Consider the following 19,021-nt stretch of genomic DNA (forward strand, 5'->3'; position numbering starts at 1 on the left):
GAATTCTTTTTCTAATTCTCTTGCTATGAGACGGAAACTATTTGGGCTTTTGTCTATTTATGTTTGTCTTTTCTCTTTCACTGAAGATTCTGTGTTTGGGGAAACAGAGAAGTGATATTTTTGCTATCCTCCGGGCCATACTTGAAATATTTAATTACTGAACAATGTGCCCTGAGCATATGTAGAAAGACAAGCCTTGGCTACTAAGCACTGAAATAATGGGGCTTTGTGTTGGGTGCATGGTTTTCAGAGCTATGCTGCCAGGTTGGAAGATTTTCAGCCTAAAATTTCTTGCAGGTAACAAACAGACTTGTTTCTCTAAATCTGGCATAGTTGGCTTCCTCTGAAACACTTTGACAGGCTACTGTTTCCGGATAAGCAAGAATCAGCTGGGGCCTGGAAATGTCTTTTTCAAACAGCAAGGACCTTTCTGAGTTCAATCCTGCTCAGTCTGTGCGTGTAGACATTTGATTGGATAAAGGAAGATGCCCTTGGAAATCCCCCTCCCATTCATTTATTCTTCAAGCCTACAATTTTGAGGAGCAAACTCAGGTAGGAGCTGAGACAGTCTCTCCACAGGGAAGAGTCTGGTAATGGAGAAAGGAATAGATCCAGTGAATCCATGAGCAAGCATAGCACTGGAAGTCTAGCCAGAGGTGTTTGGAGAAGGAAAATGTTTGGGCTCTTAGGTCTTCTTGTGGCTTTTTTTGAGCACCACTACTTCAGTTCTTGAGCAGAGAGGAAAAAAATCATGAGCAACTCCATATCTGCCAAGCACACGTTTAATAAAGAACTTAACTGAATGGATTCAAAAGTCTAGCAAAGAAGCAAAAAGGAAAAATGACAAGTGGATGAAAATGGGTGGGAAAAGGAGTAAACAAGGAACAATGGAAAAGAAAAACAGGAAGAAGAGACACAGACAGATAAAAAACAGATTTGTCTTGTGTCAGACACTGCTGCTGCTATTTTCATAGAATTCTAAGAGTTTTGACTCCAGAGGAATTAAGCAGAAGCAAACCTAAGTCCCTACTACAGTTTCTGGGAATTTAATGAGGCTTCTCATTTTCCTTGTTTGGCTTCCTGCTGGAACATCAATCCTTTCACTCTGGGATGATCAAATGGGTCTTGTTGATTAATATCCTTGCAACGCAGAAAGCATCTTCCATTCCAACAGGTGTTTTCTAGGCATCCAGACCTATTTGTATAAGGAAGCTAGATTGAAGTTCAGAAAGAACAGAGGAAAAATCCAAATAGAGGAAAGAATGCCCAATTTAGCCAATGCTAGGTCTTAAAATGGGCTAGTGTATGATAAAAGAAAAAGGTGGACAAGTTTTTAACCCAGAGAAGGAAAGTAGAACTCAGAACCCAAGTGTCAAGAAATGGATCACTTATAATCTTCTAAATGAAGTTCATCTCTTCCCTTCAGTGATACTGGGCTAGCTGGCAAGTCACTTGTCAAGCAGAACATTTTATCAGTAGAAGAAATTCCCATCTTTTTGTAGTAAGATGGATTGGTTGGTTGCATGAATTTCTAGAAGCCAATACTTCTTTTCATATCATACTGGCTCAGGCTCCAGGAGTGACAGGTTCATGATTGGTTCTGGGATGAAAGGGGCAAACAGGTAGGAGATCAAGAAAGTATGAACATTTATCTTGTTGGTGGGAGAGGGTTCATGAAAAGTGAGTTTTTTGGTTAGTTCATTAGGAAGAATTGCAGCTAGTTGGCTTAGGAGGAACTAAGAAAAGGCTTTGGTTGGGAGTCCCCCAATCCATACTTGTATCCTTAATTATACCTGCATGTAATGTCCAACTAGCAGATAGACTCTAGATCTCTAGAAGTGTATCTAGTAACTAGGAGCATGGCTCAAGCAGCCAATATTGTCCCGTGTCGGTCTCATCTTCGTAGATATGCCTTGGGGAGGCCTTTACTGAGAGTAGACAATCAAAACAACATTGAGATATCACCTCACCCCAGGTAGAATGGCTAAAATCAAGAACTCTAATAACAACAGATGCTGGAGGGGATGTGGACAGAAGGGAACCTTACTGCATTGTTGATGGGAGTGTAAACTTGTTCAACCACTTTGGAAAACAGTATGGAGGTTCCTCAAAAGATTCCAGATAGAGCTCCCCTATGACCCAGCAATCCCACTTCTGGGCATTTACCCAAATATTCACAAACAAGACCACACTAAAGCTACCAGCACAACTATGTTTATTGCAGCACTAGTTACTATAGCTAAGATATAGAACCAACCCAGATGCCCCTCAGTAGATGAATGGATCAAGAAAATGTGGTATATATACACAATGGAATTCTATGCCTCCATCAGAAAGAATGGCATTGCCCCATTTGTTAGGAAATGGAAAGACTTGTTAAAAATTAAGTAAACCAGGCCCAAAGAAACATAGGTCTCATGGTTTCCCTTATTTGCAATAACTAGTATATATCTGAGATAAGCAGAAAAGTTCAGATAAGATGATGTTAAGTGAAATGAACCCCAAGATAAGGACACAAGTGTTTTTCCCTCTTTCATGCTATTGTTTCTAACATATTTATAAGGTGATTTCTTTGTTGCTTTGTATGTCCCTCCCCCATGGTATAACCCCTGTTTTCACTGTATTTGATGTTGGTATAATTTGGGGAGGGGAAGGGAAAAAACAAATTGTTTAAATAGGGATACAGGTGGACCCATTCTAACAATGAGATGTACAAGATTTTATGTCGAAAAACGAACTTTACAATTTAGGCGGGGGAGGAGGGGTAGTTGTAGAGATGGGAAGGAAGGGATGGTAGGGGAAAACAAAGGAGGAGGCAACAATGCTTGATAAGAAATGTACTCATTATCTTGCTCATGTGATTGTAACCCCTCTGTACAGTATTTTCACAATAAAAATTCTACAAAAAATAAGAGATGGCGGGAGCTTGATGACAGGGCCTTTCTTAAAAATGAATTTCACTGGCTGCTTCCAAAAGAGAAACTTTGTGGGGGATTTTTGGTGGAGTGCTTTGTTTTCTTCACCAATGAATCTTCCTCGCTGGATGAAAATAAGAGTTATTTAAGGAGGTCCTTCTGTGTTTGAAGTCTTGAATTGGAAAATTCACTTTTTGCCAACTTGCTAGTCATGGGAAGAAGTGTCCAGGCAGTGAGTAACTTTATCATTTCATCACCCTTGAGCTTCTGGAGAACAGATTTTACAAGTTCTGAAGAGGCAAAACACCAGTCCTCATGCCCCTACAATTGCAATACCGTTGTTCTGTATTACTAGAGACTGAGGCTTCCTGGAGTAATGGGGAAAACAATAACATTTTCCTCAGGCTCAATGTCAATGGAAGTGACCAGGAGTACTTGAATCCGTGATCCACCTACTTAGAAATCCAGGCTCCATCTTCACTATGGTTCCAGTGTGTTTAGCCTTAAAACCCTCAGTTAGGACTAGTGGTAAAAAGTAATGAGTCAGTTTTAATTATTTCAAGTTGCCTATCAGCTCAAGAGCCAAGAGTTGGGAATAAAAGCTGACTTTCTGGAACAAGAAGAAATGCCAGGGTTTTTACTCATTTCTAGATAAATTTCAAGTTTCTTTGGCTTGTGGTGGTTGGTAGAGCTGTGTTATTCCCCAGACATGTTTCTTTATGGGCGGGTCTGTTCCATGTGCTTTCCTCCACCTAAGAACATCAAAGCAATTGTCAGCTTAGGAACTTCATCATCCAATGAGATCCCTGCACATAGTATTAATCCCATTTCTGCATATGTTTACCATTGTCTTAGTCAGATTTTGAAGCCAAAGCTTATGGGTCTTGGCTGACTTGCACAGCTACAGAGGAGGAGAAAAAGGAAACAATAACTAGTAGCAGGACCAAAGAGGAGGTGAGCTGGCAGCTGGACATGGAGAAATGGACTATACTTCCCTCTGAGGCAACCTAGATGTTACACCTGTTTCAAAGTCTTCCCACTTCAGCTTCCAGCTCCAACGAAGGCAAGCAGGGACTGTGGGCAGAAAGGGTACTGACCATAAACAGTGAATTCATGCCACATCTACAGCTCCCCTAGAAGTAGAATAGGGAGATGTTTAATGGCTGAAAGGTCTTAGTGTTCCTTAGAGGTAAAGGGGAGTCATTGCCCAACATGCAACTGTCTCAAGTCAGACAGACACAGAAAAGAGAGAGAGAAAGATGGAGGGAGAGACACAGAGACAGAGACAAAAAAGAGAGCAGAGGCAGAGGAAGGTGTTTGTGAGAATCTACTCTACTTAGAAGAGCTGAGGCAAAGGTTGAAGAATCCTAGCCTCTCTCCGGGAGCCTGGGCTTCCACCAACCTATATATCTAAGTCTATTTGCGCTGCAATAACATCTTAGCGTCATAATTCACACACTGCAGACTGTGTAATTTGCAAACAATAGAAATTTCTTTCTCCTAGTTTTGGAGGATGGGAAGTGCAAGATGTCTGTTTATTGTTCCATAAATGATACCTTGTCACCTCATTCCTCATAGGACAAATGGAGTCAACAGGCTAGGGGACTCCTCCTCACCTTCCTTTAAAAGATCACCTTGTCCTTCCTGACTGATCTTAAACCTCTTAAAATTTCCATCTTTTCATCCTGTCCCATTGGTAATTAAGTTTCAACATAAGAATCAGGGGTGAGGCTACACGTTTAGACCAGAGAATCAACATGTTTTCAGATAACGGTTTTCTACTTTGATTAGGGAGGGACTTCTGATCACCTCTCTAGATGCGCACCTGTCTGTTCACTACCTGACTTTCCTCACAGAACCTGGATGCTACACCCGCTACCTTCCCTGGGGTGCCTTTTCCAGCCTGACTAACACAGAGGTGGTCCACCAATGACAGTGCTCCATCTCCTCTCGTACTGCACGATGCTTTCATGTTGAAGCACTAGCATACCTCTGCTTCTCCTAAGAGGGTTCACACTTTATGGGTGCTTCGTTTCTATCCAGCTTAATAGAAAAAAAATCCACTAACTCACGAGGTGTTTGTGTCCAGTTGCTGTGGAGTCTTGAGGCAAGCAAGCACCTCACTGCTGCCCTATTGTGCAGCATTCTGAAAATAGGAGAGCTGTCAATGCAGACTCCTGTTTCCTCCAGGGAGCCTCCAACCAGGACTTCAGCCTCTCTCCTTCCAGCCCTCAGATCCTCCCAGGGTCTGCAAGCCTTCATTATTATGTACTCAAATGGAAACACTTTTTTTTTAACCAAAGGGATTAAACTGCAACATTAGGAAATGTGTGCTGGGATTTCTGCATGTTTACCTATGGCTGGGGGCGTGGAGGGGTTCTAAGTGGGAGATTCATGGCTTCCTTGCAGACAGAAATGGTCCAGCACCCCTCTGCTTCCTCTGGGACCAAGCTTTGAAGATCTTGGCTCCGTATATCAGAGACCAGTTGGGAAGCATCTTCTCCAGCAGCAGCTGGAGGATTTGTTCATTTCTGGGAAAATCTGAGAACAAAGAAAATCTTAATACCGAGAAGAATATATATAGGAAATTTTCTCGCTTACTGTTTCTAAGGATGTTTGTCAATGAGGGTCGTTGAGACAGGCTTTGAAGATGTTTCATTTGTACACTAGGAAAATACAGTTCATATACAAGACTCCTTCTCTCAAAAGGAAAATGAATCAGTTTGGAAATGCATCAATGTGTGAGGGAGGACAAAGAGAGTTTCAAGCCTGAATAATGAAGAAGCAACCAAAGAAATTTAATAAATTCCACTCATAACTAACTTAGAAATCATCTAGAAATCTAATAACCTTTGAATATCATTACAGTCAAGATTATGTTTTGTTTAAGTTTACTGTTATTCATGATATGTTGAGTGAAGAATAACATGCCTTCGAGCTAACTGCTTTAGGAACTGCTCTATACATTCTTCCTTTATAAGACCAGAGGCTTGATGCTCTGGTACTCTTTGTGACTATTTATTATGCTGGCTATTAGTAGCTTTATCTTAATGTCCACAGTCACACATATACATAATAATGAATGTGGGCATACATACATTAATATAATGCACTTACATCTGTGCGGCGCAGTTGATATGATGCTCACTGATACATTTTAATTTTGGGCCCAACCTCAAGTTCTTCTACATTGCTTTCCAGACCCTTTCCTGCCTTCCCAAGTTGCTCATATTCCCTACAACTCTGTCTTTGTCCTAAGGAAACTCCTGGATCCCAGAACAGCATTAGCATCCACCTCTAGCACTGTCCAGATAGTGGAAAGTAGGGGCCTGTGGTGCTCCTCCCTTCGATCATGTGAAGAGAAGAGCTGGTTCGAATCCAACTTTAAGAAGAGACTCAAAAGTAGATCAATGTCGGCCTGGAAGTTTTTGAATAACATTTTTAACAAGATTGGCTTTATTTCAAGTTTACAGAATAAGACTTTCTGTTATTAGACATACATCTCTGTCCCCCATTTTCTATCCCTTATGACTTCAGTCACATAGTTTCAAGTTGCTTGATGTTTTACAGAAACGTATTCCCTACCTAAAATAAAGGTCCACTATGCTTTACAAAGTTCTCTCTTGAACATTCCTGAAGATTCTCTCTGAAAGCTTTTCATTACTTGAGCAAAAGCTCAAGTATGAAGGACAAAAAGGTCATTGTGGACTAGGTTTAACAACATCTTTTTTGTTAACATTGCCACATAAGGAGGAAGTCTCCCCAGTTTTTGGTCATAACAAGGCCCTCTTCTTAGGGGACCTCCTGAGGATAATCCCAGTGCTTTTCCTTCCCCAAAGGAACAGCTGAATTGACATACAATCTGAACTTTTCACTCCTTTTCTTAGGAATGTCAGGACCCTTTATCTTCCTATGACTCTATTCTGTATCCTGCCTTCCTACCCTTCCTACCCTTCCCTTCCCTTCTTTTCTTTTTCAGTGTTATTTAATGTTGAATGTTGCAGGTCAGTTGCAAGTCTCATAAGGGGTATTGGATTGGGTTTTAGTCTGTGGCATCATTTGAAAATACTTTTGTGAGCTAAGCTACTTTATTGTGGATCTGTTCGTTACACTTTCAAGACAGCACCGACAAGTGTTGTGTGCCTCATTTGAAGACTTTTGAAGCTACTCTATTTTGCCCGAGTGATGGGAAGGTTAATTCAAAGTAGACAGGTGAAGGTATTTTACCTTTCCAGTTTTATACTGGAACTAGTATTGTGGTGTCTCTTTTTATATTCATGATTAAAACGGCGTTGAATAGGTATGTCAATGTGCCCTGAAGATTGATGTAAAATGAAAATAAAATTGAATTTTTGCTTAAATTGAGAGTAATTGTTACTGACATTCAAGGTAACATTTATATCTTAGATAAAAAGAAAGTAAAGCAAGCAGCCCGATTTCCAAGAAGATTCATTAACTGGTTCCTGGCTCTAGGTTGATTCACTTTATATTTAAGTTGTTTCACATGTCTCTAGATTAAGAAACCCTTTATGGATTCCATAATAGACTGAGCCCTCCTTACTCTCCTAATACAAATGTGATTAGAAGCACTATCTCTCACTTCAAAATTCATTGTCAGCTCTGGACCACGAGGGAATTCTTTTCACATGTACCATCCCCCACCGCCCCGCCCCCGAACTGACCCTTCTCCTGTATTTATTCTGGAGTTGTTTGGACTTCTACCTTTTCTTTGGATGACATAATGAACCCATACTGTGCTTTTTCTAATGCAGGGCAGCCACTGATCACAATGTGGATAACACCACCGAAATACTCAGGGAGTGGCTGAAGAACGTGCAGAAACTTTATCATTATGTGGAGTGGAGGCCAATGGACGAGCCGGAGTGAGTAACAACAGCAAGTTTTGTGAAGTCACCATTTACCTTTCCTCCTGCACCAGGTCTCCACTCAGCCCAGCTCCACTGTCAAGGGCTCCACAGACATCTGATATTTCTGCTTGCCAGAGATCTTTACTGTTCCCCTTTCCCCTTAAACTCCTGTAGCGACCAACCAAGTTCAAGCTTTTATTCATTCATAAGCTTCTTCATTTTTGAAACTGCATAGTATCTAGTATCTGATATAGGGATATGCCAGATTTATTAATTCAATTCTATTGATGAACATTTAGATTATTTCCAATGTTTCCCCCCTCCCCAGTGTGTGTGTGTGTGTGTGTGTGAGAGTGTGTGTGTGTGTGTGTGTGTGTGTGTGTGTGTGTGTGTGTGTGCATGTACCAGTCCTGGGGCTTGAATTCAGAGCCTGAGTGCTATCCCTGAGCTTTCATGCTTAAGGCTAGTTCTCTATGACTTTGAGCCACAGCTCTGTTTCCAGCTTTTTTATGGTTAATTGGAGATAAGAGTCTAATAGACTTTTTTGCCTGTGCTGGCTATGAACCACATTCCTCAGATCTCAGCCTCCTAAGTTGCTAGGATTACAGGTGCAAACCACTGGTGCCCAGCTAATTATTTCAAATCTTAAATATAATTAAGGAAGTGGTGCTGTAGCTCAAGTGGTAGAGCATTAGCCTTGAGCTGAAAGCTGAGTACCCAGGCCCAGAGTTCAAGCCCCATGACCGACAAAAAAAAAAAAAGATTAAACATAGTCAAGGTTTTCTGTAAAGGAACAGAACCAATAAAACATACACACAGAGAGAGAGAGAGTATTATTAGTTACTATTTTTATTATCTTTAAATAGTTGTACAAAGGAGTTGCCATTTAACAAAGAAGTTTATTACTATTATGCACCTTGATCAATGTCACCCCTTTCAAGATTCTCACTCATCTCTGTCCTACCCCTAACCTTACTTTTGTAGTATATGCAATGAATTCTTGACTGCATTCTCCCTACATTCTCTCTTTCATTCATCTACCTCTCTTCCCCTTGGCTCCCCCCTCCCCCCCGCAAGTACTTCTTAGTGCTTATTTTGTTGGGCTTTAACTTTGTCTTTCTAAGGATTTACACTATTTGACTCCCTTCACTGCAATTTATTTATAAGTACATTATAACATGTAATATGTATTATATAATATTTGCATGTATTTACATATAGAAATGAGATGAGATGATAATATAAGATGTATAACATAATATGATATGGTAATAGATGATAGATAGATAGATAGATAGATAGATAGATAGATAGATAGATAGATAGATAGATAGATAAAAAAATGTAGTGATGGGGGCTGGGAAGGTGGCTCAGTGGTAGAGCGCTTGCCTTGCATGCATGAGGCCCTGGTTTCCATTCCTCAGCACCACATAAGCAAAAAGAAAAAAGCCAGAAGTGGCACTGTGGCTCAAGTAGTAGAGGACTAGCCTTGAGCTGAAGAGCTGAGGGAAAGTGCCCAGGCCCAGAGTTCAGGCCCCATGACCGGACCCAAAAACCAAAACAAACAAAAAAAAATGTAGTGATTTGCTAGATTGGCCTATATATTTGGAGGCTGGATAATCCAGCAATGGCTAGAAAGCCATTATTATTGCAAAGCCATTGAATCTAGGAAGCACTAAGTTCAAGAAGCTGGAAGCATGGTCCCTGGAGGACCATGGATGTAGCCCTGGCCCCAACGTGAGGCTGAAAGCCTTGAGGCTCCTCGGAGAGTCACTCAGGTGAGTTCCTATTGAAAGGCTGATGGAGCCTGCAGTCTGATTTCCACTGTTGGCAGCAACAATGGATGGGCTCTGTCTGGAAGGCTGGAGCTTATATTCACTGGCTTTCACTGTTCTTTCATGTTTGTTCCATCTGGATCCTCAATCTGCTGCATGGGACTGCCCACCTTTGGGACAAGTCTTTCCCCCTCAGTTGTTGCTCTACATCTTCATCATGTCCAGGGATGCCCTCATGGAAACACCCAGAAGAGTGCTATACTAATCTCCTAGGCAGCACTCAACCCAGTCAAATTCACAATCACAATTAGCCATCCCAAAACCACACTGTCAAACCAATCTTCCTAAAATAGAAATGAAGTGGTTTTATTTCTTTATTACAAAGATTTCGATGGATCTAAAGTACCTACAGAACAAAATTCACATACCTGAGATTTATATTTTAAGGACTCCATATTTAAAAGTCTCCCAAATTTCCTGATCTTCCCCAAAGAAAATCTGCTCTCCTCAGACCATTTCTTTTATTTTCAACTGTCAAATTTGGTTCATACAAGTCTTGGTAGTACCTCTCCTTTTGTGTAACCAAATCCTACCCTAAACTACATATGCTACAGAAAGCTAACTGCCACCATTTCACTAATAGAAATATACCTGGCTTTCAACAGTTGCAATGCTTATTATTGCTTATTATTTTCGATATCATCTTTTTTACACAATACACTTATTAATTAACTCTGCAATTTTTCTAAATAAATTGTAAGGTGTTAGGCAGGCACTAGAACAGACAAGCGCTTTATATCCCCATCTTCAATGATATGTTCATGGAAGGCACCAAAGTAATATTTGTTGGATAAAAAGAGTGAGTAATATCAAGAATAAATAGTAAGTTTTAAATACATTTATTAGTAAGTCCCAAGGCTACTGTTTAACGAATTGCTGTAGTAGTCCCAAAGCTTCTGTCTTAAGGAATTTCAGTAGACTGAAAAAAAAAACTAACCTGATTTTCATCCCAGGACAAATTATTTATTGGAAGCTGAATTTGTTTGTAATAATAATAACAAATGCCATTCTATTGTTCTTCTACTCTTTCTCCCTCCCTCTTTCTTCCCTTTATTCCTTCCTTGTTCTATTTACATATATTCAAAGCAGATGGTCTGTATCTTACAAAATCTAACAATGAAGTGTAAACACTACAAATGATTTTAAATAGTCTTCTAGAGTCTTTTTTATAATGGAATTTGGACTGTTTTTTTTAATTGCACAGGAAGAATTTGCGTACCTACCACGGTGCTGTTTTCTGTAGCCAGATTTTTTTTAACTGCAGGTATGACATGCCATCAGAGTGAAAAGTATTATGAAAGGCAGTATTTTGGGTAGTATATTCAGAAAAATGAGAGTTGCAGTGGTTTCTATTGAAATACAAATTGGGGAAGACATGCCAGAGAATTCTTGTGTTGTACATAGTTGCACTGACCTTTTCTTTTGTATAGTTACGATCTTGTGGCTTTTGAGAAAAAAAAAATCACTGAAGTCATTTACTGCCAGCACAGCTGTGGGAACTCACAGGTGGTGTCTAGTTTGGGTGGCAGTGACAGCATTGATGTTCCTAGCAGTTGAGAGCTTTCAGAAAGATCCTGGAGAGTGCAATGAGCCACTTGCCTTATGCTTCACGGATGTTATTAGACATCCCAAGAACACTTTATGTCTGCTCCATAATTTCACTTTACCTGGGACACATCAGAAAGTTAGGCTCTGTGCATTCATTTGCTGAGATTCTTCCACATAAACTAAAGTTTTGACTTCCTTTGGGGAACTTATTTTTACACTGCCATATTTATTTGATGACAGACTATATTTGAACGTATCAAAAAATAAGTTTTGGGGACAATCTGCCTGGATTTGAATTATGATTGTGCTTCTTATTAATTGTAGCATTGGGCAAGAGACATTACTCCTCTACACTGATATTTTCATCTGTGAAATGGAAAGAATAGTAGATTGACCTCATAGGGCTCTTGTTAGAACCCACTGAAGAAAAGTTAGCAATGGTGGCTCTTGCCAATCTTCCCAGCTGCTAAGGAGATTCAGGCAGAAAAATTGCTTGGCCCTAGGAGCTTGAGGTCAGCCTGGGGAATCTGAAAAATAAAATAAATAGAAGGAGATATTTCATATGAAGACTCTTCTCAGTAAGCAGTAAGTTTCTTAATCTCTCACTGTTTGAGTTTCCAGTCTATCATATAGAGATGATGCTGGAGGAGTGAGTTAGCACATATAAACATTTATATGAACTAACTGGTACATGTAATCATTCAATAATTATAAGCTATTACTTTTCTTTTAGGTCTTATCCTGAGGAAATTGGACCAAAGCATTGGCCAAGCTCTCGATTTGCCCATGTCATGAAACTACGACAGGCAGCCCTAAGAACTGCGAGGGAAAAATGGTCAGACTACATTCTGGTAAAAAATAGATGCGTGATTTCTTACTAACTCTTACCTAGAATGTGTCCAGATCAGTTATCCAAGAACTAGGATCCTGGGAACCATCAACGCAGCTTAGGCCTTACCTCTTCCATGAAAGGCAAAAGGGAAAATCTTGGTCACTCCAGGTTGCAATGCTCAGACCCTCTCCCGATGCTCTTCCTGTCCATGAGTGAGCAAAGAGGTTCCTGAACTCTTTGGTCTCTTTCACGTAACAAAAATAAGAAAAAATGAACCAGGGGGATCTTCCCTCCACAAAGAGATCCCATTGCTTTTCCCAAGAGGTAAGAGCGGGATCCACAAAACCTTGCTGCATTGATGACTGGGAATCCATTGATCCCAGTGAATTGTCTTAACTGGAAAGGAAGGCAGCTTCCTAAGGAAACCTAAGGAGCTCCACTCTCCTTTCCTGGACACAGCCTTTCCCCAGCAAGTTCTTTGGGAAAACTTTTCTAGTAGAACCCTAGAAATGAGACCACATTTATCAACATCTGCTTCACTAAATTCCTAAACAGAAAAAATACTTTTGATCTATGTCCCTCCCTAGCCACTCAGCCACTCCAAAAAGCAGGCTAATAATACATTACATACACCTTCAACACAAATTATTTCATAGGAATTTGCTGATAATACACAACTGTGTATGACTATTTGCCATTGAAATACACAAATACCAAACTACAAGATTTTTCATAAATTGACTCATCAAAACGAATGCTTTCAAATTTTTTAAATTGTGGTCAAAATTAAAATATATGACATAAAATCTACCATTTTGGTCATTTTTTGTTTTGTTTTTTAAATTAAGTTTTTATTGTGAAAATACTGTACAGAGGGGTTACAATTACATGAGCAAGGTAATGAGTACATTTCTTATCCAGCATTGTTGTACACCTCGGTGTATGCTTTTCTTTTTTATCTGTAAAATGCTCATATTACACTGTGTCTGTTAGTGTTACCACAGGCTTCTAGGAAACTCATGCTACTTGGTTAACAAGGGTTAATATACTTTAAGCAAAAATTCTACTGATAACAGTAAAATAGCAAGGCATGGTCCTTTCTAGTCCATTCAGGAAATACTATAGAAAATCCAAAGAGCCTGGCCCATTGTTACAAGAGAGGACATTTACTGAGCAGTTTAAAAAAAAAACATATCTTAAGGGCTTAGGATGCTTTATTGAATGGAACCCACCCAGCTGTAATGAGTTAAGAAGCATACAGAGAAGTATGGTTCCTTACGTGATGCGCCATTAGACGTGCTTGAGTTATTCCTTAACTACTACCAAGTGCCTTTCAGCTCATGTTGTTACCCTTTTCTTTCCCTAGTTCATAGATGTGGACAATTTCCTGACTAACCCACAGACCCTCAACCTAATGATTGCAGAAAACAAAACCATCGTGGCCCCCATGCTGGAGTCCCGGGGCCTATACTCTAACTTCTGGTGCGGAATCACACCCCAGGTAAGTCTTCTGTTCATGAATGATGGCACAGCGATTTCACAAGGCAGCATCTAGTGAAGAGCACTAGAACTTCACATTTTTCTTGCTTGCCCCTTATATCATACAAGCTAGGGGGTTACTAGAGCAAGCATTCTCAGGAAAGGCAGTAGATCCAGGTCTATTGCCAGAGCCATGGCTCTTCTGTGTTCATTAATTACCAGAAAAAAATGCTCTAAAGAGCTTAGCCTAGAAAGATTCAAATACGAAGTAAAGTAGCATAGTGTGTACAGCAAGATTGTGGGGTTCCCTGGTCTCATTCTTTCACTTCCTGCCCGCAACACCCCCACCACACACATACACAATTCAAGAGCTTAAAAAACTTTTTTCTTTTTTTACCATTACAAGCTTAACCTAAGACCCAGTAGAAAAACTTAGAAGTGTAAAAATGTAAAACAAGCAAAAAACCTTTGCCCCATCACTATAACTGGAAGCTTGTATGTTTCAAACAATTACAGTTCCATCGAGTGACTGCATTAAAGCTCACCTTCTCTCACTTTCAACATTTTCTTGCAACTTTTAGTTATTATAATGTCCATCTCAGCTAATGCATATTCCTCTGTATTTGCTATTATTTCCTTGGATAACTTCTTAGAAGTAGAATTACTGAGTCAAAGAGTGTAAATGTTTTGATGATCTTTGACAAGTTAACTTCCTTAGTGTTCTAATGTCTAAAATTGACACAGTAGCTTGTTTTTCCAAAATTCACATTAAAATTCTAAAGCAAGATTGGATTTCCATCATTTCCATATTCCATGATAAAAATCTCCCAAGTCTAGAGGCCTGTTACCTTAAATGTTGATGACTCATTTTTTTATTCTTGAATGAATTAGAGAGATAAATTAAACTGACTACTGTAATAAATGTTAATCTAATACAAAGATGTAGTAAGGGAGAAAATGAATTCTCTATGGCCAGAGGGCTTCCTGTTGTGGAGAAGAACCTTCACTGATAGCATTTGCCATTTGTATGATGTCAGTACTTCCATTATGCAACTTAAATGAAGGGAAGGTTAACTAAATTGCAGCATAGCAGTTTGATGATACAGTTATTAAAACTGCAAAACAAGCAGGATCTGTAATGCCTTAATCTCTAATGCCAGGATCTGTAATCATGCCTGTAACCCAGCATTTAGGAAGTTAGGAGGCTGAGACAAAAGGATCTGGAGTTTGAAACTAGCTTGGATCCATAGTGAGACCATCTCTAAATAAATAAGCAAACAAAGAACAAAGCAAAGCCGGGGTATCATTAGAATGATGAGAATTAACACTTCATTTTGCATATTTCAAGCTACGGTATGTTGAATGATTGCAAATTTTCCTAAAATTGATCAGCGCCTCCATTAAACCACAGTTCTGGCATTCCTCCTTTGGTGAAGTGATTTCCCTTGCTCTAAGAGATTTTGAATGATTTTTCTTACCCATATGTCTCAGGATGGTGACATGTTTACATTTATAAAATCCATTCAGTTCCTAGGCAGAAAACATTACGTCAACTCTGTTAATAAGCTTCAAGTGTTACATAGAACAATCTCTTAAACATTGTTCTTGATGAGCTATGCTTTGCCAGTGGCAGCAAGGGTGGGGGAAGGTGATCTGAGTCTCTGCTATTTTTTTCTCCACTTTAATTATTAAAAACATATAGGAGGAATGTGCTCACTTATTTTGCACAAAACAAGTCACTTACGTGACACTCTAGAGTCTTACAATCTCCCTCCACGTCTTATTGGTTTTCTACCATTCTACTTAGGCTTCTTCCAGAGCATGAACACAAATGGCCAATGACTTCATAAGCTTAAGGCCAGCCCTAGCTTTCAGATGATCATGGTTCTGTCTGGCCAACAAATGGGAATTACTACCCATAAAATTGAATTTGTGTGGAAAATTAGACACAACCAACATCTCTGGGAGGTATTTTTAGTTTTTTTTCCTTCATTTCCTCCTTAGCATCCTCCCTCTCAGGATAATCAATGAATCATCATTGCCATAAAACCTCCATGCTGCTCATTATAAGAATATTGCTCTAATCTAGTACTTTCTACTTGACATGCATTTTCAATCCTTTGAAAAATCAGTGTTTTCCTTCTTTATCCATGAAACAATTTTCATACACTGAAATGTTAAGAGAACTCAGCTTATACATGGGCAAAAATGAACGACTAGAAAATGATTCTGATGACCCAAAGGCTCTGAGTGTTAGCTTATCAGATGGTTGGTGTTAGGGTTAGCCAACTAGAACACTCTTACACACTGAAGTAGAAGAGTCTAGGGGTCCTGGGATGTGGTGCTGGCTCACAGCAGGAAATGCCACTATAAAGAAGTGTGAGTGGTTGAAGAATGTGTAAGGACTCACATTTCCAACAAGAGTTTTGTCCTTCCTTACTGCTGAGCTCATAAAACTTCACATTTGTGCCACCAAGCATACAACACACCTTGCAAATCTTCCACATACTTTCAGGCATGGTTTGCTGAAATATATCTTTGCCTTTTCTGGACTAGATCTGTGCTTTGGTCTTAGTGAGTTCTACTCAGTGCCACTGGAGTATAAGCTCCTTAACTAAATTCTACATTCCATGAGAAGACTAGGATTAAGACTAGGACATCTTACTAAGTCTCCACATTTACTACCACACTTGAGTTGTAGCAAGTACCCAGTGTTGTATGAACAATTAAGTATAGAGAGAAAAGAATTGATCATTCTGGCACTGTGGAACGCTAGCATGTTTACAATCACCAAGAGGATGGGTTTGCCTATGTACTTGTGCAGAGAAGAAAGTTCAAAATGTGAATCCCCCTACAAAATATGAATATTATAGAATATCAAATAATAACTGCATTGAAAGGAGATTTTAACTTGTATAGCTAAGTAATGCAATGTCATAATTAATAGCCATAGTGTAATGTAGTCATTTTAATGTTAGCCAGTCTTTGTTGAGTCTTTCTTGATGCTACACCTTGTTCTAAGTATTTTATAGCTTTACCTCATGAATTTTTATGGAAAATACTGTGGGCTCGATGTCATCATCCCTGTGTTAGAGACAAGGAAAGAAAGCACCACATCAACTATAAGCAATGAGGAGAAGAGGTGGGGTCTGAGCCCCGAGCATCTGACACCGGAACCTGTGCTCACAACTGCTCTGCCCTCCCACTTTGTACTATTCATCCTAAGTATTCAATCATAAGGCAACACTTAATGTACTTATATGAAATTATCCAAGCAAAACTACATTGAATCAAGGCTGTTTCTGATATCAAAACTCTCTGAGTGCTGCTTGAAATGGAGATTGTCATCCCTGAGCATATTTGGAAAATCTGGGGTCACAATTAGAGGATGAAGGCACATTGAAAACTTCTAATAACATACAATGATGTGAAAGGAATCAACCCCACAATGGCTGGGGAAGCGAAGCCTTTAGAGAGAAGACCGCCCACCTATTTGCTCTTTTCCAGGGCTTCTACAAACGGACTCCAGATTACCTTCAGATTCGAGAATGGAAGAGGACGGGCTGCTTTCCTGTCCCCATGGTCCACTCCACCTTCCTGATTGACCTCAGGAAGGAGGCCTCTGACAAGCTGGCCTTCTACCCCCCGCACCAGGACTACACCTGGACCTTTGATGACATCATCGTCTTTGCCTTCTCCAGCAGGCAAGCAGGTACTGTTTCTATTTGGCTGCAGTACCGCCATGGCTATACTGCAAACGGTCTGTTCCCATGTCTTGGGGATTTTATTTAAAACACTGCCACTTCAATCTTTTTTTTAAAAATGCTCATTTGTCACCTAGTATTAGAGGGGATGGATTCTTTACTGTAACCATGCCAACCCCTTTTATGTCCCTGTGAGCACCAATGACCAAGAATGGGACCTGGCTGCTACCCAGATACTACTCTCTCGGCTGGGTGAAGTGGGAGGGGGAGAGGGGGCTGTGGGGGTCAGTGGTGATGATGTTGGAGTCAAGGGAATCTGATTAATTAATTCCCTATGGTGCTGACTGCATTGTTATTGATAATTATAGGAGTCTTTTCATTAATTAGGAAACTATGACAGAAGCCAAAAACAACACTAGTAAAGTACTCAGCATGTAGAAATGGAAGTTTGTTTCTCCTCAGAAAAGTCTGGGCTGTTATGGTGGCTGTGTTTCACGGTGTTTTCAGAGTCTCGGGCTTCTTCTGTGTTGGCCCTTCTTGCACTCACTAGCCACCACCCTTAGCTGTAGGACCCACAATACTCCACCACCAAGAAGATCCAGCCAGCAAGGCAGGAACGTAGGGAAGACACTCTCCATCTCTATACAAGTCCAGTCCAGTCATTAAATACAGCCTTGCACTTAAGGCAGCACTTGCCTGTGAACGGGGCACAGAATGCCATGTTTGTTCTAAGCACTCATAAGCTCAAATTCCCTCACTCTAGGAGGAGAGAACAGATGTGGGAGGCACCAGCAACCTCTGCCTTCATCCCCTTGAAAGGAGTTCCAAAGCCAGACTTCAGTACTTGGTCAATGGCCAGGAAAACACTTCCACAGCTGTCTGGAGGCTTCTGGAGAAAGACAAGTAAATAGGCAGGAAATGTATTTTTCTTGGTTCACCTGTGCGGTCAGGAAGAACATAACTCACCACACAGTTCAACAAGAAGATGTAGGCATCACCAAAGCAAAGCCTACTGAGATGACTCAACCCTGTCTTAGAGACATCAGGGTCCATTATCCATAGGCCAAAAATGTGCTACCTAGCCTCTAGCAAAAATGGGTTTAAAAACCAAGAAGATGATGAAATAAACTCTATGGCCCCATAAGGTAGAGCAAAGGGGAGTTTCAAAGACCCCGGGCTGTTGGGAAGGTTGCTGGCAGATGACACTGTGCATACAAATTCAAACTGCACCTCACACATCAGGCCCTGGGTGTCTCACCCATCACCTGGAGATTTGGGAGGAATGAGAAGATTGGGAGAAATGCAAGGCTGATGTTTCATCTGAATTGCAGCAGTTTAGATCCTTTGGCCAGACATGGGCATTTTTTAGGCCTTGGGTGAGGGGGGGAAAAGAAACCCAACCCTGACAGATTGAAAGTTTGTATGAAGGTTCTTGTGGCCATGTGAATTAAAGCTGCTCCTTTCAGCTTGGGGTGTGATTTGCTCTGACTTCCCTAGGACCAGAAGCAGAGGCAGGGCCTCTTCTACAAGTTGTGCCAAGTCCTTTACTTAAGAGCTGGAAGCAAAGATGTTCCAAGAAAGTGAGCTGTTAACAATTATGATGACGGCTAATTCCTAGCATAATGCTCCTTTCTAGTCCTTGCACAAGCCATTATTGTGATCTGTGCACTGAATTATGATGTTTTTAAACGAATACTTGGGAATTTGGGCTGGAAGAGTGACACAAGGAATTTTTCATCCTTGTCTTTTGCTTGGCTGATTCGCCAGTATTTTGTATTTTATTGGTCAGCCTTCCCCAAGGACTTTCTGAGACATTGAAAACAGGAGGCCTTACGCTTCT

The 19,021-nt window shown here is 40.3% G+C and overlaps 1 protein-coding gene across 1 annotated transcript in view; it reads left to right on the top strand.

The window, feature by feature from the left end:
- Colgalt2 (collagen beta(1-O)galactosyltransferase 2) overlaps nt 1-19,021 on the top strand; it is a 101,836-nt gene that overhangs the window by 48,507 nt on the left and 34,308 nt on the right. Inside the window, exons 2-5 of the mRNA XM_070034275.1 lie at nt 7,688-7,798; nt 11,900-12,017; nt 13,365-13,499; nt 16,985-17,189. Of these exons, the coding sequence (XP_069890376.1) occupies nt 7,688-7,798; nt 11,900-12,017; nt 13,365-13,499; nt 16,985-17,189 (569 nt within the window). The remainder of the gene's footprint in view (nt 1-7,687; nt 7,799-11,899; nt 12,018-13,364; nt 13,500-16,984; nt 17,190-19,021) is intronic.

This window comes from Dipodomys merriami, unplaced genomic scaffold (assembly GCF_024711535.1).
Source record: "Dipodomys merriami isolate MVZ:Mamm:240054 unplaced genomic scaffold, mDipMer1.0.p SCAF_24, whole genome shotgun sequence".
Taxonomy (NCBI): domain Eukaryota; kingdom Metazoa; phylum Chordata; class Mammalia; order Rodentia; family Heteromyidae; genus Dipodomys; species Dipodomys merriami.